The sequence below is a fragment of the Monodon monoceros genome, unplaced genomic scaffold (assembly GCF_005190385.1).
Source record: "Monodon monoceros isolate NGI ecotype Baffin Bay Population unplaced genomic scaffold, NGI_Narwhal_1 Super_Scaffold_8, whole genome shotgun sequence".
In the NCBI taxonomy this organism is placed as follows: Eukaryota; Metazoa; Chordata; class Mammalia; order Artiodactyla; family Monodontidae; genus Monodon; species Monodon monoceros.
Genome location: NW_021703785.1, coordinates 74,326,025 through 74,350,037, shown reverse-complemented (window position 1 = coordinate 74,350,037; position 24,013 = coordinate 74,326,025). Strand labels below are relative to the sequence as shown.

Below are 24,013 nucleotides of genomic sequence, written 5' to 3'. Positions count from 1 at the left end.
GGACCAGGGCACGAACCTGTGTCCCCTGCATCAGCAGGCGGACTCTCAACCACTGCGCCACTAGGGAAGCCCAAGAAGAATTTTTATATGTTTACTATTTATAGCTAATATTTTTTTTTATAGCTAATATTTTTAAATTCCATGGAGTCTTTAGATTTGGGAATAATTTGTGATGATTATTTTTTTTCCTTTAGGAATATAATTTACTATAACTTAATGATTTAAATTATAAATTTGCACGTAGACCAGCAATACTGTACAAATTAAGGTTTAAGGTATTCCACATGATGTTTAATTTATATTTACAAAGAGAGTTTGGTCCACTCTCTTCCTTATTCCTTTTATTACCAGCTATAGTAATAATACACATTTATTCTTTGTGGGTCTTCCTGAGATTAAAAGATAGCAAATCCATTAATTAGAAAGAATACATGGAAAATTAGGTGAAATTTAGAGGAAAGCTCCACCTGTCTTTTTTTAATAAATTTATTTATTTTTGGCTGCATTGGGTCTTTGTTGCTGCACGTGGGCTTTCTCTAGTTTCAGTGAGCAGGGGCTACTCTTTGTTGCAGTGCGCAGGCTTCTCATTGTGGTGGCTTCTCTTGTTGCGGAGCTCGGGCTCTAGGCGCGCGGGCTTCAGTAGTTGCGGCACACGGGCTCAGTGGTTGTGGCTCGTGGGCTCTAGAGCGCAGGCTCAGTAGTTGTGGCGCACGGGCTTAGTTGCTCCGTGGCATGTGGGATCTTCCCGGACCAGGGCTCGAACCCGTGTCCCCTGCATTGGCAGGAGGATTCTTAACCACTGTACCACCAGGGAAGCTCCCACCTGTCTTAATGTTCTGGTTCATATTGGAATGCAAGGTGTTCTCTGTGTACTTCATTGCTTAATGGGTTGGGAATCTTGATAGAAGCATCTAACTTTGTTATAGTATTTTAATCTCTAGAAAGATTATAGGCAAAAGGGGCCTAAAATGATCATTATGTGTCTCTTTGCAATATATTTTCCTTAGGTTCTTTTCAACTTGGCCAGTCAGTATTCAGCTAATGAAATGTATCCTGAAGCACTAAACACCTATCAAGTTATAGTGAAAAATAAGATGTTTAGCAATGCAGGTAAGTGTGTATAGTCAGTTTTTCCAATAAGTATAGTTCTTTTGTACCGTTAATTTACAATTTCCTCACTTTATGCTTTCTTATAATGAAATGATCTGTGCTCTGAGCAAATTCATATTTATGATAGAGGTGCCCTGCTTAAAGATATGAAAATTCACACAAATACAAATGAAGAAATACAGTTGGTATAAGATACATTGCCTAACAGTAAATGAAAACAGTATTCTGTATCACAGGTAGAATGAGCCAGGGCAACCTACAGAACATGCTTTCCCTTGTATAATTATCCACAAGAGACCTTTGTTTATATTTAGCATTTATATTGTGTAATTTTTTGGTCTCAGTATTAAAGTGTATCAGAATATCATTTTCTTTAATATTTTATTAAACTATCACATCATATAGTTTAAACCGGGTAAGTGTACTCTTTTTGTTCCTGAGCTCCAGGCTTCTTCATCCTGTGCCGTGGGGTGGGCCCTGCAGAGTGGAGAAGGGTCAGGACTATGGAGAGCTGACCGTTACCTCAGACCCCCAGGTCCTGGTGAGAAGAGGCGTGGGGTTACTTGAGTACGAGTTGGAAAGTCTAGACAAGCTTTCTGAGTGGATGTTGCATTTGAGCTGAGTCTCAAGTTTTGTAGAAACACTTTTTCTCACCAATTCATAAATGCTTACCGTAGAAAATGTGGGGAAAAAAGGATAAACTGTACATCTTGGAGCTCTGGGAGATGCTGGAATAACGCCCAAAAGAAGGTCTAATTTTGAATTATCTAATACTTTTTAAGTCCCATGTTTTCTTAGAAGAACAGAACTCCAGTTTTATAATGTCACTCTTGTTTTCTAGCCATGTTTCCAGGAATCCATCTGTCTTAAGTTCCAATTCCTTGCAGAAGTTCAGTGTGCACATACATGAAAATAGTATAACTGTTTTAAAGTGAGAATTTTAGTTAATGTCTGAAGCTTCATAAGTTGAGAAGACCTTCAAAAAATATAAATTAAGGTCATCTAAAATATCATAGAAAAAGTGAACAAAGTAGGATATTATATATTCATTAAATTTTTTTCAATTAGGACGGTTGAAAGTGAATATGGGAAATATTTATTTAAAGCAAAGAAATTATTCCAAAGCCATTAAATTCTACCGAATGGCCTTAGATCAAATTCCAAGTGTCCATAAAGAAATGAGGTAAGTGTGTAAAATTTAAGTGTCGTTCTTCAGAAACAAGGTCACTCTTGACGCGTTGCCAGTGGGCTGAGTGCTTTATGGTATCTGTACATGAGAGGTGTTAGATTCTTGTTGTAGCTGTAGTACTTTGGTCTGTCCCCTTGTGACTACTTGCATGCGTTTGTGTGATGGAAGTTAAAGGTTGAAGGCATAATATGTGATCATTTGGAATGAAACTAAGCTAATGGGCCTATATAGGGAATAATGCGGGCAATTAGCGCCATAATACAGCTTACTGCCAACACCAAATCAAACAGCGGTTCTTTAGAACATACCAGACTCCAGAATGCAAGACTGGAAACCAAGACCTCCTTACATTCTTACTACAGCTTGAGAAGGGAAGAGTGAGAGGAAGGGTTACTGTTGAATCTTAGAAGAGGGGGATGCTGGGATGTTTCCTGCTCTTACAGTATTTCAGGAGCAGAAACAGTAGACTACCTTATGGTCTGGTTATAACTATGGGAACATAGGAAGGTACCAGGATACTTACTGGTCATAATTTCTCCTAGGCACAGTACAAAGCCTCTGTGAAAGTTAATTTCTTTGTAAATGCCACTTTTCACAATAATTTGTTTTCGAATTATGCATGATATCTCATTATCATCAGCAAATATCTAACTTACAGAACACAATGCCCTTGAGGTACTTTTAACCCAGGTGAGGCCAAGAATTTGAGCATTTTAGAAAAAGATAATAATATTATATAGTATATGTTAAGTGCTTAACAGCCCATAATCAAGAGGTAGTATAGTGATTAAGTTGAAGGAATAATTATTGAGAACAAGAAAGGCTTAACGAAAGGAGGTGTACTTGGATTGGTTACTAAAGTGAAGACAAGCGAAGGGGTAACATTCCCGAAAAAGGGAGCACTGTGAGAAAAGTCCGGGGAATACTGTGATCTGATCAGAGAATTAGGAGTAAAAGGATTCAGTTCAAATGGGGTTATATTGAGGAGTGGTTAGAAATAAGGTGGGATCACATTCATTAGAATGGCTATAATCAAATATAGACAATAATTAGTGTTGAGGAAGATGTAGAGAAATTGGAATCCTCATACGTTGGGGATATAAAATGGCCCAGACACTTTGGAAAATAATTAGGTTGCTTTTTTTAAAAGTTAAACACAAATTTACCATATGACCAATTCCATTCCTAGATATATACCCAAGAGAAATGAAAACATGTGTTATCACAAAGTATTGTACATGAATGTTTATAGCAGTATTATTCATAATAGCCAAAAAGTAGAAGCCATCCAAATGTCCATCAAGTAGTCAGTGGATAAATAAAATGTGGTATAGCCATACCATAGAATACCATTCAGCAATAAAAAGGGAATGAAGTACTCTTACATGCTGTCATGTGGAGGAACCTCAAAAAGGTTAAAAAGGTTATGCTAATTGAGTGAAGCCAGACACAAAATATCACATGTTGTAACTCCATTTATGTACAATGTCTAGAAAGGCAAATCCAGAGAGCCAGAATGTAAATTAGTGTTTGCCTGGGGCTAGAGGTGGGATCGAGGAATGACTGCAGGTGGGCACAGGTTCTCTTTTTGGGGTGATGGAAATGACAAAGTAGGAATGTGGTTTTGGTTCCACAACTGTGTTAATATAGCAATAATTATTGAATCATACACTTAAAATAAGTGAATTTTATGATGTGTAAAGTAAACCTCAATATAGCTTTAACAAAACAAAACAAAAAAGAAGTGGGAAAGAAAAGAAGGAAATTATTTGTGGAATGTCTTGATTGCCATACTAGGGAGTTCAGACCTTTAAAGCGAATCTATGTTTATTTTTCTCTAGGATTAAAATTATGCAGAACATTGGAGTTACATTTATTCAAACTGGGCAGTATTCAGATGCCATTAATTCATTTGAGCACATCATGAGGATGGCACCAAACCTGAAGGCAGGCTTCAACCTAATTCTTAGTTACTTTGCTGTTGGAGATCGAGAAAAAATGAAGAAGGCATTCCAAAAGCTGATTGCTGTTCCATTAGAAACTGATGAAGATGGTAAATACATTTCACCAAATGTGAGTATGAGGAAGACTGTTATGTAGCCAGCTCCTAATTACCTGTGCTCCTCTGTCTCCAGAAATGAGAAAGTTGGAGTGGATGACATTTCAGGTTTCTCCCAGCCCTGTATTAATGTGTTTTATCATTTTCATTTGTTTATTTAAATTAGGTCGACATCAGGGCTATTGAAATAGGGCTAGAGATTATGGTTAAAACAGACCGCACAATTTTAGTCAAAAAAACAAAAAGGAGAATCTTAGGAAAAATTGTCATTCTTTAATGTTATTTTATATGGAGTCGTACCCTGTGCACTTGCCTGTGTTGATACATCACAATGTATAGTAATGTCAGTTTCATAAGTTGAACCTAATAGGTCTTCCTGATAGGGTGTAAGGGTGTCGCAGCATAGTGGCTGGCCCCACTACTCAGTACTTAACTCTCCTTGTTCCTCTATATTTAAAATAGCACTAATTATAACAACCTACCGTGTAGGGTTGTAAGGATTAAATGAGGTAATGCATGTGAAATGCTTAAAATAGTACCTGGAACATAGTAAGTGCTGGGTAGATGTTAACTATTATATATAACTTTCATATTGAGAAAAAGTCATATATGTTGTGAAAGAAATCATCTATGTTTTCAATAGGAAGTAGCAATATGGATCATACTAAGTAATTGATGATCATTAAAGCATTTATATTTGAGTTAAGAATTTATAATGTCACACATTTGTACTAACAACCACAGCTTCTGTGTACTTGGCCCTATTCTTTCCAGCCTGACCTTGTATCAGCTGCTAGAATCTATGTTAGTTCGGTGGAGAATGTGATAGGTAATCAGAAGTAAGAAGAAAAAGTTTACTTTACATAAGGGAAAATAGTTCAGAAAGATTAATATATTCTCCATTTTATACAGCTAGCCTAGTGGTGAGGTTGATTAGAAATCTAGTTCTTGCTTCTTACTTCTGAATCACTCATTTTTTTCCCCCAGGATGACCCACATACTAATTTAGTGATTGAAGCTATAAAAAATGATCATCTAAGGCAAATGGAACGTGAAAGGTAATATTTTGGGCACTTCATGATTAAAACTTAATAATGTAGTCTTAACTTCTGTAAGAGTTGAATATGCATTCTGACTATTTCTTTCAAAACTTGTTGTATTCAGTATATTTCTTGAATAGTGCTGTCGTTTCACCATTTCTATACTCTACCAGATTCTTTTTTCTCCTTCAATATAATCTCAGTCCTCATGCTAATCCCAATTATTATTACTCAGTTACTCTTACTATTTCTCTGTAATTTGCTTTCCCGCTGCCTCTGTTGCACTATTAGAACTTTGTTCATATTACCTTTGTTCAAAAATTTATATCTCTCTGTATTTTTATCATGCCCCCCAATTAAATTTCAACTCCCAAAGACAAAATTATTTATTTCATTTCTTCCTTTCTCCGATATGGTACCTCGTCTCTGTCAAGTATGGCTTGCACCTTCTAATATTTATTGAATATGCAACAGGCATCTTAGAAGTTATATCACATCACAGAGGGCTCTTAGTTTGTTTTTTTTAATTGTGATAAAATACACATAACATAAAATTTATCTTAACCAAGATATGTAATTCTTCATTTCAAAGGTAGTGGTAGGTGCATTCACATTGATTTGTAGCCAGTCTCCAGAACTCTTTTTATCTTCCAAACTGCAGCTCTGTACCCACTAAACAACTCCCATCCCCCTCCCCCAGCCCCTGGCAGCCACCACTCTGCTTTCTGTCTATGAATGTGACCTGCTCTAGGGACCTCATGGAAGTGGAATCACGGTACTGTCTGTCTGTGACTCACTTTTCATCCACGGTGTAGCCGGTGACAGGATTTCCTTCCTTTTTAAGGCTGAGTAATATTCCATTGTGTGGATGGAGGGCCCTTAATTTTTAGGATTTAGTTTAACTGTAAAAATTAAACTTACACTTCTGAGTACAAATAAAACCCCCAGAAATTGTATGTACAACAAAATGAGAAGAAAGGTAGAGACAAGAGGGCAAATCATCAAGGGACCCGGGGGCTTGAGGAACAGCATGGCAGTGATTCCCCTCACATTGCTCAGACTTGGAGCTGAAGAAGCTGGCAGTCAGAAAGCCAGGGGCTGCATTTTTTAAAAAGGCTCTAAGAAAAGCCAGAGGACAAGGTAAGGGGTAGGCTAGCAAGACAGAAAACTTACAGACAAGTGCACAGAAAAGAGCTGTGGTCCCATCCCCACACATGCCAGCAACAGCCAACTCCCAGGGCTGTAAGGAGACACTCAGTACCCCAGCAGGCCAAGTAGGGAGCAGGACTTTAACCCCCAAGGCCCTCATGGACCCCTGCCACTCTGACTCTGTGGTGTAGTGGACAGCACGTGGGGAGCCTGGAACTCCGCCCCACCCAGCAGTAACAGGGCGCTCTTGACCCTCCCTCCTGCGTGGTGTCAGAGGGGCAGTGGGGAATCAGGGCCTCGGTCATCACTCAGCCGTAACAAGACCATCCCACCATGGTGTCAGTAGGGACCGGGGGACGCAGGGACTCCCATCCCACCCAGCAGAAGCAAGGGCCTCCTCCCACGTTGGTGTCAAAGCAGGCTGTGCGGGGAATATGGGCTTCTCCCCTTATCTGGCTTGTGATGAGGTGGTGTCTCTTCTTTCCCTGCTGCAGTGGTGTCAGGAAAGACAGCTAAAACAGAAGATTTAAATAAAATTCAGTCTTTTTTTTTCTACGTCACTTTTCTTTTTTTCACAATAAAATACAAAAGCATTCAGCTCTTTAAAGTACATCACTTGGGGCTTCCCTGGTGGCGCAACGGTTAAGAATCCACCTGTCAATGCAGGGGACACGGGTTCGAGCCCTGGTCCGGGAAGATCCCACATGCCGCGGAGCAACTAAGTCCGTGCACCACAACTACTGAGCCTGCGCTCTAGAGCCTGCGAGCCACAATTACTGAGCCCACGTGTGCCACAGCTACTGAAGCTCGTGCACCTGGAGCCTGTGCTCCGCCACAAGAGAAGCCACTGCAATGAGAAGCCTGTACATCACAACGAAGAGTAGCCCCCGCTCGCCACAACTAGAGAAAGCCCACGTGCACGCGCAGCAACGAAGACCCAACGCAGCCAAAAATAAAATAAATAAATAATTTTAAAAAATAAATAACAAAATAAAATACATCACTTGCCCAAATCCTCAGAATCAGGGTGAAAGTAGTATTGAAGAGCCTGAATGAACATTATTTTATTTTTACTTTTTTATTGAAATGTAGTTGATTTACTATATATATATTTATTTTAGATTCTTTTCCATAGGTTATTACAAGATACTGAGTATAGTTCTCTGTGCTATGCAGTAGGTTCTTGTTGGTGCGCGGGCTTCTTATTGGTGATTGCTTCTCTTGTTGCGGAGCACGGGCTCTGGGCACGTGGGCTTAAGTAGTTGTGGCATGCGGGCTCAGTAGTTGTGGCGTCTTCCCGGACCGGGGATTGAACCGGTGTCCCCTGCATTGGCAGGTGGATTCTTAACTGCTGCACCACCAGGGAAGTCCCGGTTATCTATTTTATATATAGTAGTGTGTATATTTTAATCCTGAACTCCTAGTTTATCACCCCCCCTTCCCCTTTGGTAACCATAAGTTTATTTTCTATGCCTGTGAGTCTGTTTCTGTTTTGTAAGTAAGTTCATTTGTATCATTTTTTTACATTCCATGTAGAAGTAATATTGTATGATATTTGTCTTTGTCTGACTTACTTCACTTAGTATGATCATCTCTAGGTCCACCCATGTTGCTGCAAATGGCATTATTTCATTATTTTTTTTATGGCTGAGTAATATTCCGTTGTGTATATATACCACATCTTCTAAAATTCAGTCTTATAATGTAAAAATGTCCAAGTTTCTTTTTCTTTTTTTTTTTTTGGCTGTGCCGTGGCTTGCGGGGGGGTCTCAATTCCCTGACCAGGGATTGAACCTGGGCCACGGCAGTGAAAGCCTGGAATCCTAACCACTGGACCACCAGGGAATGTCCAAGTTTTGATCAAAAATCACTCGTCATACCAAGAACCAGGATTATCTCAAACAGTGAAAAAAGATAGTCCATAGATGCCAACACTGAGATGACAGAGATGTTCGAGTTATCTGACAGATTTTAAAGCAATCATGATAAAAATGCTTCAGCAAGCAATTATGAACACACTTAAAACAAATGACAGAATAGCCTCAGAAAAGAAATAGAGTCTCAGCAAAGAAACGATATAAAGAAAAGCCAAATGGAAATTTTAGAACTGAAGAATGTAACAGCTGAAATGAAAAGCTCAGTGGAGGGACTCAACAGGAGAATGAAGGGGAGCCAGGAGAGATTTGGTGACTGGAAGAGAAAATGGAAATTATCCAATCTGAACAAATAGAGAAAATAGACCCAAAACCAAAACAACCAGAGCCTCAGGGATCTCTGGGACTATTACAGAAGAACCAACATTTGTGTCATCAAATCTGGGAAGGAGAGATGAAGGGGATTAGGCTAAAGAAATAATAGCTGATAACTCCCTAAATTTGGCAAGGAAAATAAACTTACAGTACAAGGAGCTGAAGAAATCCCAAGGAGGGTAAACCCAAGAAAATCCATGTCATGATATATCATGATTAAACTTCTGAAAATTAAAAACACGAAGTCTTTTTTTCTTAAAATATTTATTTTATTTATTTGGCTGTGCCAGGACTTAGTCGTGGCATGCAGAATCTTCTATCTTCTTTGAGGCTCGCCAGCTCCTTAGTTGTGGCATGCAAACTCTCAGTTGCGGCATGTGGGATCTAGTTCCCTGACCAGGGATTGAACCCAGGCCCCTTGCCTTGGGAGTGTGGAGTCTCAAGCCCTGGGCCAAAAGAGAAGTCCCTAAAATCACAAAGTCTTGTAAGGAGGCAGAGAAAACAACCCATAAGGGAAAAGCAATTAGAATGACAGTGGGAAAGTCTTAAATCAATAACCTAAGCTCCCAGCTTAAGAACCTAGAAAAAGTATAAAATAATTAAGCTGTAAGGATGTATTGTACAGCACAGGGAATATAGCCAATATTTTGTAACTGTAAATGGAATATAACCTTTAAAAATTGTGAATCACTATGTTGTACACCTGAAACTTATATATATAAGTTTCAGGGATTTTATATATATATATATTAATATTTTTCAGGTATTATATATTTTATATATATATAATGTACATCAACTATACCTCAATTAAAAAATAAAGAACCTAGATAAAGAAGAGCAAAATCAACCCAAAAGAAGCAGAAGGAAAGAAATAATAAAAGAACAGAAATCATTGGTACTGGAGAAACAATAGAGAACATCAGTGAAACAGCTGATTCTTTGAATAGATCAGTAAAGTTAACAAACTTCTAATAAGACTGATGAAGGTAAAAGAGAGAAGACCCAAAATACTAGTATTAGGAACAAAATAGTAGCTATCACTACAGACATCAGAAAGATATTAAGGAAATACTACAGACAACCCTGTACACATAAATTTGAAACTTAGACAAAATGGACCACTTTCTTAAAAAACACAAACTACCACAACTCAGTTAATATGAAATAGATCGTTTGAATAGCCCTTTGAATGTTAAGGAAATTGAATTTATAAGGCAAATCTCCAGGCCTATATGGTTTTAGTAGAGAATTCTAGAAAATGTTTAAAGAAGAATAAACATCATTTCTATACAGTCTCTTCCAGAAAATAGTTCATTTTATGAACTAGTATTACTCTGATACCAAAATAAAACAGAAGAGACAGAAAACTACAGAAAAATATCTTATGACTATAGATTAAAAGTTCTCAAGAAAATATTAGCAAACCAGCAATACTAACACAATAGGAAAAGAATTATGTACCATGACTAATTTGGATTTATCCCAAGGCTACAAGAATGGTTTACCATCTAAAATTCAATTAATATGATACAGGATATCAGTAGAACAAAGGGTAAAAGCCATGTGATCATCTCAGTAAACCAAAAAAAAAAAAAAGGGAAAACTGGGGGGGAACAAAATCCATATTGGATTTTGTTTAACAAACAAACAAAAAAAACTTCAACAAAAGCTAGGAGTAGAAAGGAGATTGCTCCATCTGATAAAGGACATCTATGAAAAACCCGCAGTTTCACATTATAATACTTAATGGTGAAAGACAGAAAGAAAAGTAAAAGACTTACTTATCCAGATTGGAGAGAAGTAAAACTTATCTCTGTTTGAAGATCACATGATCTTGTATATAGAAGATCCTAAGGAATGCACTAAAAAAATTTACCACTGATAAACGAGTTCAGCAAGTTTCCAGAGTAAAAGATAAACATGCAAGAATCAACAGAATACTATAGAAGTGTGGTACACAGTGCTAGTGAGCTATCTGAAAATGAAATCAACAATTACATTTAACAGTAGCATAAAACATAATTTATTAGGAATAAATTTAACAAATGAAATGCAAAACTTGCACTCTTTGAACTGTAAAACATCATTGGAAGAAATGCTAAATAAGTGGAAAGAGATCACATGTTTATGGATAGGCACTTAGTATTGCTAAGATGGCCATGCCCCCCAGATTACAGATTCAGTGTAATCCCTATCAGAATCCCAGTAGTGTTTTTGCAGAAAGTGACAAGGTGATCCTAAACTTCATATGGAAATGTAAGGAGTCCAGAACAGCCAAAACAGTGTTGAAAAGGAATAGAAGAGTTCGAGGACTCAAGCTACAAGGCGACACTAATTAAGACAGTGTGATAATACTTTATGTTAGAAGCATAAAGACATACATAAAAGGCAATGGGATGGAATTGAGAGTCCAGAAATAAACTCTTCCGTTTATAGTCAATAAAACTGTCAGGACGATTCCATGGGGAAAGGATAGTCTTTTCAGCAAATGGTGCTGGAACAATTGAATATGCTTATGCAAAAGAATGAAGTTGGACTTCTCTCTCACACCATACAGAAAAATTACTTCAAAATGGATCATAGACCTAGAAGTAAGAACTAGAATTACAAAATTCTTAGGAAAAAAACATAGAAGTAAATATTATTGATCTGTGTTAGGCAGTGGTTTCTTAGGTATGAAAAAAATAGGTAAATTGGACTTCATCCGAATTAAAGACTTTCATTCTTCAAAGTACACCATCAAGAATGTGAAAACAGGGCTTCCCTGGTGGCGCAGTGGTTGGGAGTCCACCTGCCGATGCAGGGGAGACGGGTTCGTGCCCCGGTCTGGGAGGATCCCACATGCCGCGGAGCGGCTGGGTCCGTGAGCCATGGCCGCTGAGCCTGCGTGTCCAGAGCCTGTGCTCCGCGGCAGGAGAGGCCACAGCAGTGAGAGGCCCATGTACCACAAAAAAAAAAAAAAAAAAGAATGTGGAAACAACCTAATGAATGGGAGAAAATATTTGCAAGCCATGTATCCAAGAAGGGACCTACTTCTACAGTAGGTAGAAGAACTCTTCCAACTCAATAATAAAAATGCCAAAACCTAATTAAAAATATACAAAGGATATGAATAGACATTTTTTCAAAACATATGCAAATGGCAATAAGCACATGAAAAGATGCTTAACTTCAGTATTCACTAGGGACGTGCAACTCAAAACCGCAGTGAGGTAGCACTTCATACCCACTAGTGTGACTGAATCAAAAAGACAGATAATAACAAGTGTTGATGCAGATGTGGAGAAGTTGAAACCTTGTATGCTGATGGTGGGAATGTAAACTGGTACAGCCACTCCGGGAAAGTCTGGAAGTTCTTCATAGACAACGTATGACTCAGCAATTTGTCTCCTAGATACATACCCAAAAGAAATTAGAGCATACATCCACATAATAGCATAATAAGTCACACAGGAATATTCATAGCAGCATTATTCGTATCCAGAAAGTGGAAACAACCCAAATGTCCACAACTGATGAATGGGTAAAAAATATATGATCCATCCATGCAATGGAATATTAGTTAGCCCTAAAATGAATGACATATTGACATATGCTACAGTACACATGAACCTTGAGGACATTATGATAAAGTGAAAGAAGGCAGTCACAAAAGACCACATATTCTATGATTCCATTTATAAAATGAAGGGTGAAGATCAGGCAAATCTACAGAGACGTGTAGTAGTTCAGTTTTAGTATTTACCACTGTAGTGGCGGTTCTCACCCTTTCATTTCCACAGACAGTGCCGGTTATGCAGCTTCAGCTGCGGAGTCCTGTGTACCTCTCTCTCCTTCCTCCTTTCTCCCTCCCTTCCCCCACTTTCTTTCTTTCCTTCTTTCCTCAGAATGGATCACAGACCAAGAACTGCTGACCCCAAGGGCAGTCATGGCTTGCTGATCGCATTTGCCAGTCGTGGTTTTCAACCTGATTTGTAAACAGATTGCTAGCATAGCTGCCCAGACAATGTTTACACTTACATTTTAAGAAATAAATCGAAACTCTTTTTATACCATATTTCTAAATATTTTTTGTTTGTTTGATATAGGAAAGCCATGGCAGAAAAATACATCATGACAGCTGCAAAACTCATTGCTCCTGTAATTGAAACATCTTTTGCTGTAGGTTATGATTGGTAAGAGAGAAATTCAGTATAACTGGATGGACATGATGTTTTCTAGTTTATACTTTTATTGATTTAAAATTTTGTTATTAGAAAAGTAAATAATTGCAAATATTGATTTCTACTTATCAAGCAAATACTATTATATGGTAAGATTAGTATAGGCCACTCTAAAAGTTCTAACGTTTTTCTTATTGTTCATGTCATTTTGTAAATTAAGTACTAAGGCAAGTGTGCTGCATTTGATATGTGGGTACATAATTGCTTTCATTGTATAAATTCCAGCCTGTGCCCTCTTCCTTTTTACTTTATCTTTTCTCATTATGTCCTTTTTCTACCTTAAATTTGTCAGTACTACTAAACTTTTTATCCTGAGCGATACCTCTCACACCTAAAAAGGCTATTGTCTATGGATATATTTCCCAGATAGGAGTGAAAGGTTTTTAGAGCTGGAAAAATCTTAGGTCATTTTTTGGATGAGTAGTTGAATTTGTTTCTTCCACCCAGTACGAGAATCCTCTTTATAGCATCCCATGTAGGTGCCATTTATCCTCTGCTTGGATTCTTATGGTGTTCAAATCATTTGCTTTATTTCTGAACATCTCTAAGGGTTAGAAAATTCTTCATTGTATTGAATCCAGTGTTGCCCTTCATGAAACTCTTTTCTATGATTTTTCGAACCAGTATAGAGTCAGTCTGTGACCTCTTCTGCATGGTACCCTACCAGGATTTTTAAAATCCAAGATACATGTACATGGTTAGAAAACCAAGTAAGTACAGAAGAGTTACAGCTCCCGTTTTCTAATTACTTTTCATGTTTCTTCTTGGTGGAAGTAATGTATGCTTTCTTTACCATATCCTCATTACGATTCAGATTCTCACCATGGAATCCATTGTCTCCCTGGTTTAGTTTGTTCTGGAGGCTTCATATTTGGCCCATGACGTTTGTTTTTCTGGTGTCTCCAGTTACCTCTCTGTCTTCTCTTGCACTCTTTGCTTCTCTTAGGTTATTTGGAGTTCTCCCTCTCGGAACTCTCCCTGCCCGTCTCTGTAAGCCGTTGGTTCCCTTAGGCTGGCGTTGAATGTCATCTTGGGGTTTACCTTCATTTTTTTCCCATGTTGGATCCTCTTTCTTTTTGAACATCATCTTTATTTTTTCCTTGATTTCTTCCTGAATTAACCCCCTAAGATCTGTCTGTGCATGTCTGTAAGTGTCTAATTCTGTCCTCATTCTTGATTGATCATTTATTTGATCAGGTATAATAATACCCTAAGTTGTAACTTGTTTTCTCTTAGAACTCAAGAAGTATTTCTTCACTGTTAACTAGCACTGCTGCTGATTAGAATTCTGATGCTAGTCTCATCCTTGCTATTTGTAGGTGACCTGCAGTTTCTTTCTGGTAATTTTTATAATTTTCTCTGTAGCTTTGTTCTGAAATTTCATAATGTGTTTAAATTTGTCTTTTTTTTTTTTCTATTTTCCTCTTAAGCACTCAATAGACCCCTCAATTTGCAGTCTGTTTTCTTTAATTTGAGAAAATGTTATACTATTTCTCTGCTAATTTACTTCCTTTTCCAGTTATAAATTTCTATCAATTGGATTTGGACTTCCTTGTCACTTATCTTTCTTATGTTTTCCAACTCTGGTTCTGCTTTGCTTTCTGGGAGACTTCTTTGAATTTCTCATTCAGCTATTCCATTTAATTGTTTTATTTTACATTTCCAAGAGCACGTTCTTTTTCTCTGGCTGCTCTTTGTCATTGTTGAGTATGAGGGGAGGCCTGCAGGTGGAGATGGCGGTCAGTGGTTCCCGCTGCCCAGCTCAGCGCTTCACTCCCCATCCCTACCTGGAGCAGGAAGCACCCTCCTCCGCGGCACTTTCTTACTGCAGCCTCCTTTTCCCTGCTTCATGAGCCAGCGCGCTTCTCACGCTTCCAGAGGCGGTCTTCCTCCTGGGGCGGCAGTGGGAATAGCGCGTGCCGGCCACTGTCCTGAGTCAGCGGCTCTGCCGGCTGCTGATAGTGAGGTGAGGGCTTTCTTCACAGTTTTCTCTCTTCAGATAAGCAGTTCCCGTTTTTTCATCCATTTCAGATACACTGTGTTTTTCTAAAACGGCTGGTTTTCTACCTGACTGGCTGCTCGCCTAGTTTATAAACAAGTTTCTTAAAATGTCCCTGTATCTGTACATGTACTCCACATATGTTTTGATCCATGTATAGTACAAGTCACTCTATCCCTTTCTGTGAGCACCAAATGTTGGCTGTAACCTAAGATCTCCTTGATTTGGGAGACAAGCATCTCACAGTAAATGAACTCTGTTCATCTTTAATTACACTGAATAGTAAATGTTGTTTTACTGTTACTAAATCTAACTTGGATTCTCTTAATGTTTACTAAGTCATATACATTTAATTTCCTAATGTTTTTAGACTTTTAAGAAGATGATTCTAGTTGTGTCTTTGCAATCTAGTAGCTGGTATGTAAGTGAAATTTTAAGTATTTATAAAACGCCAACCAGTCTGAGTGAAATTTTCCACTAATTTAACATTTTAACTTATCAAAACGAATTACGTTTGTCATATTAGACTTTTTAAAATTTTATTTCATTTTGGCTGCGTTGGGTCTTTGTTGCTGCGCGCGGGCTTTCTCTAGTTGTGGCGAGCGGGGGCTACTCTTCATTGTGGTGCACAGGCTTCTCATTGCCGTGGCTTCTCTTTGTTGTGGAGCACAGGCTCTAGGCTCACAGGCTTCAGTAGTTGTGGCTCGCAGGTTCTAGAGCACAGACTCAGTAGTTGTGGCTCATGGGCTTAGTTGTTCCACGGCATGTAGGATCTTCCAGGACCAGGGCTTGCATTGTCAGGCAGATTCTTTTGCTGATTTAAAAATTCTCTCTTTGTCTTTGATTTTAGATAGTTTTATTACAATGTATCATAGAGAAAATTGTTTTGAGTTGAACTTTTGGGGTTGTCTCTTAGTTTCATGAACTTGGATGTCCACATCTCTCCCCAGATTTGGGAAGTTCTCAGCCATTATTTCTTTTTTAAAAAATTTTATTGAATTATAGTTGATTTACAGTGTTGTATATAACAAGAAAAAATTTTATTGTTTATTGCAAGCCAGTTGGAAGTTCAGGATAAAAAGTATCTGCCTTCGAGAAATTTACAGTTTAGCTAATGTTGGTTGTCACCTAAGATCTCCTTGATTAGCTAAGTAGACAGATAATTAGATTAGCTAAGTAGACAGATAATTAGATTAGCAATCACAAAGCATTGTAACTGCTATGTTATACTAATGTAACAAGTTATGTTTTATTGTGTGCTGTGTGATTTCTTAGTCCCAATTGCTAATGCTAATGTAGTTTGTTGTCATGGTGTCATGGAAGGCTCCCCAGATTAAGTGACATTTGGGCTGAGGCTTGAAGGATTAGTAGGAATAAAAGTTGGGGAAGGGAGGGAGGATGTTGTAAGTAGAGAGAAGAGTGTCTCAAGGGCCGAGATGTTGGCAGCCCTTCTTGTATAGATTCTTCTGGATAATTAGCCCAAAGGTTCTAAGGCATCCTGTCTGTCTAGCATGGTGGGAGCTTTGTTCCATCCTTAGAAAATTGAGAAAAAAAAGTGACTCCAGTAATTTTCTGTGGGGCTTAATCCCTTTGCAGAATCCTGTTTGGGAACAGGAGGGGAAGAGCATCATGCTTTTGTCTTTGAGCCACTTGATTTGTTGACGGCAGCTCAGGGAATGAGTCAGCGTCTTAAATATTTCCCACTTTTCTGATCTTCCACATCTTTGGGTTTGTGAGCCCCTCTTCCTGGAACACCCTTCCCCTTTTGTCAAATTGATTCATCCTTTTCCCTCAAACCGAGCTCAGACATGTCTGGAATACCTTTCCTAGTGTCTCCACCCCTCCATTCCTGTATTTCTTCACTGCGGTTCTTACACCTAACTCAGTTTACAGGTCTGCTTCCCCTCGAGGGCAAGAACTGTATTTTGTGTGTCCTGGTAGCCCTGTACCAGATGTAATGTCTCACACATTGTAGACATTCGGTGACTGTTTGCTGTGTGCGTTGTGGAATAGAGGGTTTCCCCCTTATTTGGGGGAGCCCTTCACACTGCTTTGCTGAGAGGGTCTTCCAGGGGGGCCTGACAGGCTGGGTTTCACATCCTGTCTCACCACTCCAAGCAGAAGGGCTGTTTTACAAATCAGGGTTTAAAAAATGTTCTGCTTGAAGAAAGGGATCTTCTGCTTTAATAATTTTATTTTTTAAAATTATATATTTATTTATTTGGCTGCGCCGGGTGTTGGTTGCAGCATGCGGGATTTAGTTCCCTGACCAAGGATTGAACTCCGGCCCCCTGAATTGGGAGCGTGGAGTCTTAACCACTGGTCTGCCAGGGAAGTCCCAGTATTTTTAAATTATTGGTCTAAGCCAGTGGCTTTGAAACCTCTTTGAACCAGACCCTCAGTGAGAAAACGACGCAGCACCGCCTTGCCCTTGTTACGCACAACCCTTTGATACCTTTTCTCTTCTGTTATTTGAAAGGTCATGACCCTCAATTTGAAAAGAATTAGTCTTGGTGCAGTGGGCTTTGGTAGCAATAGAAATTGGGCTCAAGTTCTTACTTGGCAGTTTTCTACTTGTGCGATTTATTTTTGTATCTATGACATGAGATAATGCCAGTCTTTCAGGGCTGTGGTGAGGACTAAATGTGTTCATGCTTACAGGAGTTGGCACATTGCCTGATGTTTAGTTAACAGTAGATGTTCTGTTTGCCCTGAGCAACGGATCCATGAAAGTCTGTTCAAGTTTGTACACAAAAAATTAAATATATTCTCAAGTTCTGTAGAATTTTTCTCACCATCAGAGCATTTAAGATGAAAAAATATATAGAAACAGTTTTGCCTGTTACAAACTGAAGTTGTTTTATTAATTTTAAAATAAGAATTTTATTTAAAATACCATAAATAATTAGACGCGGCAAGAGGGTAATGAAAAATTGGCTGATAAAACGGGTTTGGAACTGAAGAGCTCTGTAACTTAATGCCTGTGTTGGAAGGAGTCAGGTGCTCAGTCCTACAGAACACTAGGGGCACTTTTAAACACTTTTGAAAAGTCACAGTTAAGAAAACCTAGATATATTAAAACAAAATAAAATAACCGTTTTTACGCTTTACTTTATAGGTGTGTTGAAGTTGTGAAAGCTTCTCAGTACGTAGAGCTGGCAAATGATCTGGAAATAAACAAAGCAATTATGTACCTGAGACAAAAGGACTTTAATCAAGTAAGTTTAAAAAAATGTTTAGATGGAAGTTAATGTTAACTGGTCAAAGCGATAATACTGTGAAACTCCTTTCTAGATTACTGTTACCTGTGATTATTCTGAAGTTGAATAATATTTTTATTTCTACCTTAACATAATTTCCTCTAATATAGCATGGTTTTAATTTTGACCTGTTTGTCCTGTTTCATTTTTTTTGGCCGCACGGCATGTGGGATCTTAGTTCCCTGATCAGGGATTGAAACCATGTCACCTGCAGTGGAAGCGTGGAGTCCTAACCACTGGACCACCAGGGAATTCCCCTGTCCTGTTTCTTAAAATATAAACGCTTGCCATGTAAAACATGGCTGCTAAATGACTAAACCGTATTCTAGTCCAGAGGACAGCTTTCCCCAGAGGTTTTCAAAGTGTTCCCTGAAGCTCAGAGGCTGTTCAGAGTCAGGGTTCGTACACGGGCAGTGGGGGAGGCCAGGAGCCGGAGCAGCAGCCCGGTGCCTGAGCAGCTCTCCTGGCATCTGTTTTACGTGTTTGGTTTACTCATTGACGTTGCGTTGGGCACAAAAGGAATCTGTCACTGGTCCCACCACTGTCCTGCCACCTGGGGTGGGGTGGAACGGTGCTCCCCTTCCACAGTCTGCCTCACAGGAGGACAGAACAGCTTTTTAAAAGGGGGCGGGGATCACAAAGGAGAATAGAGAATGAAACTTGATACCCTAGTTTATAAAACCAGTGGTTAGTAGCATATATGCCTGCAATGTAGAAAACTCAGCTCTTCCGCGTTTAGACCCAGAGAGTGAGGGCCAGAGGGAGCCCCAGTGTCTTTCCTCCATGCTCTCCTGAGCCAGTTTTCAGGCTTTCTTCCTATTTAAGACCTTCTGTTTTCCTGGAGACAGTAGAAGTAACTGACCCCTTTGTCGGGGAGGAGGGAGAAGGGCATCTGCCCCGAGGACGTGAGCGAAGGGGAAGCAGCCCGGTGCCCATGGCGTTGTTGTGTGGTGAAGGCTAGGGCAGCACACCGGCTGGCCCACGGTGTGTATGGCTTCAGCGTGCTTAATGATTGTTTGTAAAGCATAAAAAGACTTTCTAGGTAAAGGGTTTGTAAAGCATAAAAAGACTTTCTAGGTATCTTTGTGTCTGTTCTGCCATTTGAGCATCACACCCTTGGGCATTAAAAATGCCACAGATGAAACTCTGATCCTGTTGGGATGCTGAAAAGTAGAAGTGAAGTGAGACAGATTGGTCTTTGCTATCTTGCTGGAGTCATCTGTGGACCAAAAAAAATAAGTTCGTGTCTGTGTGAGAAGTACTGTTACAGATGACAAAATAGAGAAAGACGTTTTCCGAGTTTTCTGTTGATACTTTTAAATGGTCTTTTTAGAAAGGTTTAACACTGTATTATCGTCCATGTTTTAAAGGTGTGTTCACTAAGGAATAAACCCGCTAATTTTTTCATATTTAAATTCATTTAACCCAAATCATATTGTTTGCTGCTTTCCTAGCTGTTCTCATTCAAAATATTTTTTGTTCTGTTTGCCTATATACAATTTTAATATCAGTTATTTTACTGATGTTTTAAAAATGTAACTTCTGCTTTCTTTTACATCGCTGCTTTTACTTTGTGTTTCTTTTGTTGTGTATTGTAAGTATGACGAGGTAGGTATAACACAGTCTCAGTTTGGAAGGAACACTTTTAGGTTAAAAAGGATTGGATTGACGTAACTCATAAGGATCATTGATTAAGATGCTTTATTTATTTATTTATTTATTTTTGGCTGCATTGGGTCTTCATTGCTGCACGCGGGCTTTCTCTAGTTGCGGCGAGCGGGGGCTACTCTTCCTTGCGGTGCACGGGCTTCTTATTGCGGTGGCTTCTCTTGTTGCAGAGCACGGGCTCTAGGCGTGCGGGCTTCAGTAGTTGTGGCACGCAAGCTCTAGAGCGCAGGCTCAGTAGTTGCGGTACACGAGCTTAGTTGCTCCGCGGCACGTGGGATCTTCCCGGACCGGGGCTCGAACCCATGTACCCTGCGTTGGCAGGCGGATTCTTAACCACTGTGCCACCAGGGAAGCCCGAAGATGCTTCACTTACAACTTGGCGTAATGTTGTAAATGTTTTTCAAAAAAAAATGCTGAAATTGGAATCTCAGAGTATGGTTTTTTGTGGTGATAGTGTTGTTTTGTAGCAGAGAAAGAACTCCACTAAAGCCACAGGTGGATGGGGTGAAGGCCAGTGGTGGTGGACAGACATACCCAGAGGAAAGCTGAAGCCCGTAGCGGACGGCATCAGCCAGGAAAAAAACACAAACGGAGATTTGTCTATTTTCCTAATTCTTCTTGGGGAAAAAACCCCAAACTAACAGTGTTTATTTTCATTATTTGTTTTGCCATTTACAACTAAATTTTATTGTGAACTTTTATCTGTTTTCTTTATAAATTGATTTACATTATTTTACTTTTAAAAACAGAAATATTAGAGATGCATTCATTGAATGTGTAAAGAACAGTATGAAAACAGCCTATTTCAAAGCCAAAAATACCTGAGAATGTTCCTTTTATTAGAATATTTAGCCTTTTCAGGATAGTTGTAGTTTAGAAGCTTAAAATTTGAAATATGTTTTTACTCTCTCCATGTTTTTAAATGAATGTTTTAAGTTCTAAATATTTTTGTTAATTCTTCTGAGTAATAGCTTTGGGTTGCATTGTTTATGTATTGTTTGGATTCGTAGCAATCTTTTTTTTTTTTACACAACTTTATTCTTTATTTTTTTTTAGTTAATTAATTTATTTTTGGCTGTGTTGGGTCCTCATTGCTGCGTGTGGTCTTTCTTTAGTTGCGATGAGCGGGGGCTACTCTTTGTTGCAGTGTGCGGGCTTCTCATTACGGTGGCTTCTCTTGTTGTGGGGCACGGGCTCTAGACGCGTGGGCTTCAGTAGTTGGAGCACGCGGGCTCTAGAGCACAGGCTCAAGATGTGGCTTACGGGCTTAGTTGCTCCGTGGCATGTGGGACCTTCCCAGACCAGGGCTTGAACCCGTGTCCCCTGCATTGGCAGGCGGATTCTTAACCACTGCGCCACCAGGGAAGCCCCCAGGGATTCGTAGCAATCTTGTGGGGAGAATAGATTTGGTGTTAAACGTAGTCTTGAAGTATTGTTATCGATGAGCCACAGATTAACAAATATCAGAATTTTAAGATCCAGCCAGCACATTTCCTTGACTATAATATGAATAGCTGCTTTGAAAGCAACAATATAAACTGATAGCGTTCTGTTTTTAAAAAATTACCATTGTCGTTAGTTTGCTTTCGGTTCTGCTTTATGGATGTCAGAAATATCAGAGAGCAGCCTTCTTCCCCTCTGCAGTCTACTTGAGTCAGAGGATTCAGTGGATATGTGAGTTATGCCTATTCACGTGCCTTATATTTAATTAATTAATTAATTATTTTTGGCCGTGCCACGCGGCTTGTGGCATCTTAGTTCCCTGACCAGGGGTTGAACCCACGCCCTCAGCAGCAACAGCGTGGAGTCCTCACCACTGGACCGCCAGGGAAGTCCCCACTTGCCTTATATTTTAAATTAGCACATACATTTATAGTGACACAATCTGAAAGTAAAGATAAAAACATCTCAATTCTTATTCAATGTGAAATGCAGCTTGTAAAGCTTAGAGGCTCCGAAGAGGAGCTGGGGGTTGGGTAGGGTTGGTGAGGTAGCTTCTGCAGGGAATCACTTCCAGGTAAGTTTTAGGAGCTTCTTGTTATGGAAGAGCCTTCCAAGAAAGAAAGTGAGAAAGGGGCTCTCAAGATGGACGGTGTGGCGTTCAGGTTTTTCTCTTCCAGAATTTACTTTGTGGGGTTATAAACTAATGGTCTAGAAACTTCCAACAGTTTTCTCTCGAGTAATCAAGACCCTTTAAGAGAGCAGTTCTTTACTGTGCTATGACCGCATGTGCAGGTCTCCTGCCCTTGGCCGCAGGGGAGTCAAGTGCTCGGTGGCCCGGCTCAGGGCTCGGACCGCACTGCGTCCACCAGCTCAGGGTTCGGACCGCACGGCGTCCACCAACCCAGGGTTTGGACCGCACGGCATCCACCGGCACAGGGCTCGGACCACATGGCGTCCACCGGCACAGGGCTCAGACCGCACGGTGTCCACCGGCTCAGGACTCGGACCACATGGCATCCACCGGCGCAGGGCTCGGACCGCACGGCGTCCACCGGCGCAGGGCTCGGACCGCGCGGGCGTCCAGCAGCAGCAGCTGCGGCCCCTGCAGAAGCTGAGCAGGGCTTTGCTTGGACACAGCTGCTCCCCAGGAGCCAGCGGCCAAGCATTTTCTATTCAGTAAATGTAAAGGAAGGAAGGAAAAACCATGTATTTTTCCTGTTTCTGGTACCTCTCAGTAACTTCTAGGTGGAGAACTCATCCACCTCTCGTGCAAGGAGCCTGGCATCCCAAGTGTCCTGCCAGGTCGGGGCATCTCAGACTTGCCAGGGGGTAAAAACGTGCTTTAAATTCCTCATGGCTTCAGAGTGTGGTTACATTTGGATCTGTATCAGGTCACTTTGTGACGCTCCCAGAATTGCTTTCTATCCCAGTTTGGAGAATTCTTTTTCACAAGTACTGATAATCAAGTGAAATTCTCATCTGTCATCTGTTTTCCTGAACACACTAATCACCCCTCTGCATTCCCTGGTCTTGTCCCCAAACTGAAGCCTAAATGCTATCATATTACAGAGGTAATAACTGGCAGACATTTCATTTTTAGGCTGTAGAGACCTTAAAAATGTTTGAAAAAAAGGACAGTAGTGTGAAGAGTGCAGCTGCAACCAACCTCTCATTCCTGTATTATTTGGTGAGTTCTGCTTTTCATAACTACGTTGGTACTGTGGTATTTTTAGGTTGCTGCCCAAGGAGGGGCTCTGGAGAAGTGGGGTGGAGAAGGACAGCACGGCTGGGTTGGTCTGGGGGCCGCTTGGGTGGTGCATGTGAGTGCGAGGCCATCTCAGAAGGAGGACGGAGGGAGGACCTGTGGAGCTGATCTCAGATGGGAAATCAGGGTTAGAGATAAAATGCGTGGTTGTCTCTGTAGAGGTTTAAGCTTTGATGATAGATGCCATGGACGGAATGATTGTCTCCCCAAAATTCATCTTTGAAGCCCTAACACCCAACGTGACTGTATTTGGAGGTGGGGACTTAGGGTTAGCTGAGGTCATGAGGGGAGCCCCCATGATGGGATTAGTGCCTTTATTAGAGGAGAAGGGGACCAGAGCCCTGTGCCCTGTGAGGACACAGCAAGGAGGCCATCTGCAGATGTGGACGTGGGCCCTCACCAGATACCAGGCCTGCTGACCCCCTGGTCTTCCACCTCCAGCCTCCGGAACTGTGAGAAGTAGCTGTGAATTGTTGAAGCCCCGTCTCTGGTACGCAGACAGCAGGCGGTGTCTCCAGGGTGTGAGCAGGGCACAGGGCTGGGGGCTGAGGAGGCCAGAGTGCAGATCCGTGGAGGAGACAGGAAAGGAACTAGCAAAGCATGATGGCTTTCGGGGGGGCAGGCATCGTGAGAGCAGAGAGGAGGCACAAGAGAATGAAGGCCCCCGGGGTTGGGGGCGGGGGAAGGCTCAGCCAATGCAGCCGAGCGAGGTTCAGCCCACCCTGCAGGATGGTCCGCTGGAGCAGGGCTGGACCTTTGCACCTGCAGCCGCCTGTGTTCTCCCCCCTCCCCTCCCTTCCCCCCTCCACTCCCCTCCCTTCCCCCCTCCACTCCCCTCCCTTCCCCCTCCACTCCC

At 40.5% G+C, this 24,013-nt stretch overlaps 1 protein-coding gene across 5 annotated transcripts in view; it reads left to right on the top strand.

The window, feature by feature from the left end:
- Positions 1 to 24,013, top strand: part of IFT88 (intraflagellar transport 88) — a 77,679-nt gene that overhangs the window by 24,135 nt on the left and 29,531 nt on the right. For all 5 annotated transcript variants that reach the window (XR_003791672.1, XR_003791673.1, XM_029209830.1 and 2 more), the window contains 7 exons: positions 1,008 to 1,110; positions 2,179 to 2,293; positions 4,141 to 4,372; positions 5,346 to 5,416; positions 12,888 to 12,974; positions 18,140 to 18,239; positions 22,993 to 23,079. Coding sequence is in view for 3 of the 5 variants with exons in the window: in XM_029209830.1 (XP_029065663.1) it covers positions 1,008 to 1,110; positions 2,179 to 2,293; positions 4,141 to 4,372; positions 5,346 to 5,416; positions 12,888 to 12,974; positions 18,140 to 18,239; positions 22,993 to 23,079 (795 nt within the window). In the remaining 2 variants the exon portion in view is untranslated. The remainder of the gene's footprint in view (positions 1 to 1,007; positions 1,111 to 2,178; positions 2,294 to 4,140; positions 4,373 to 5,345; positions 5,417 to 12,887; positions 12,975 to 18,139; positions 18,240 to 22,992; positions 23,080 to 24,013) is intronic.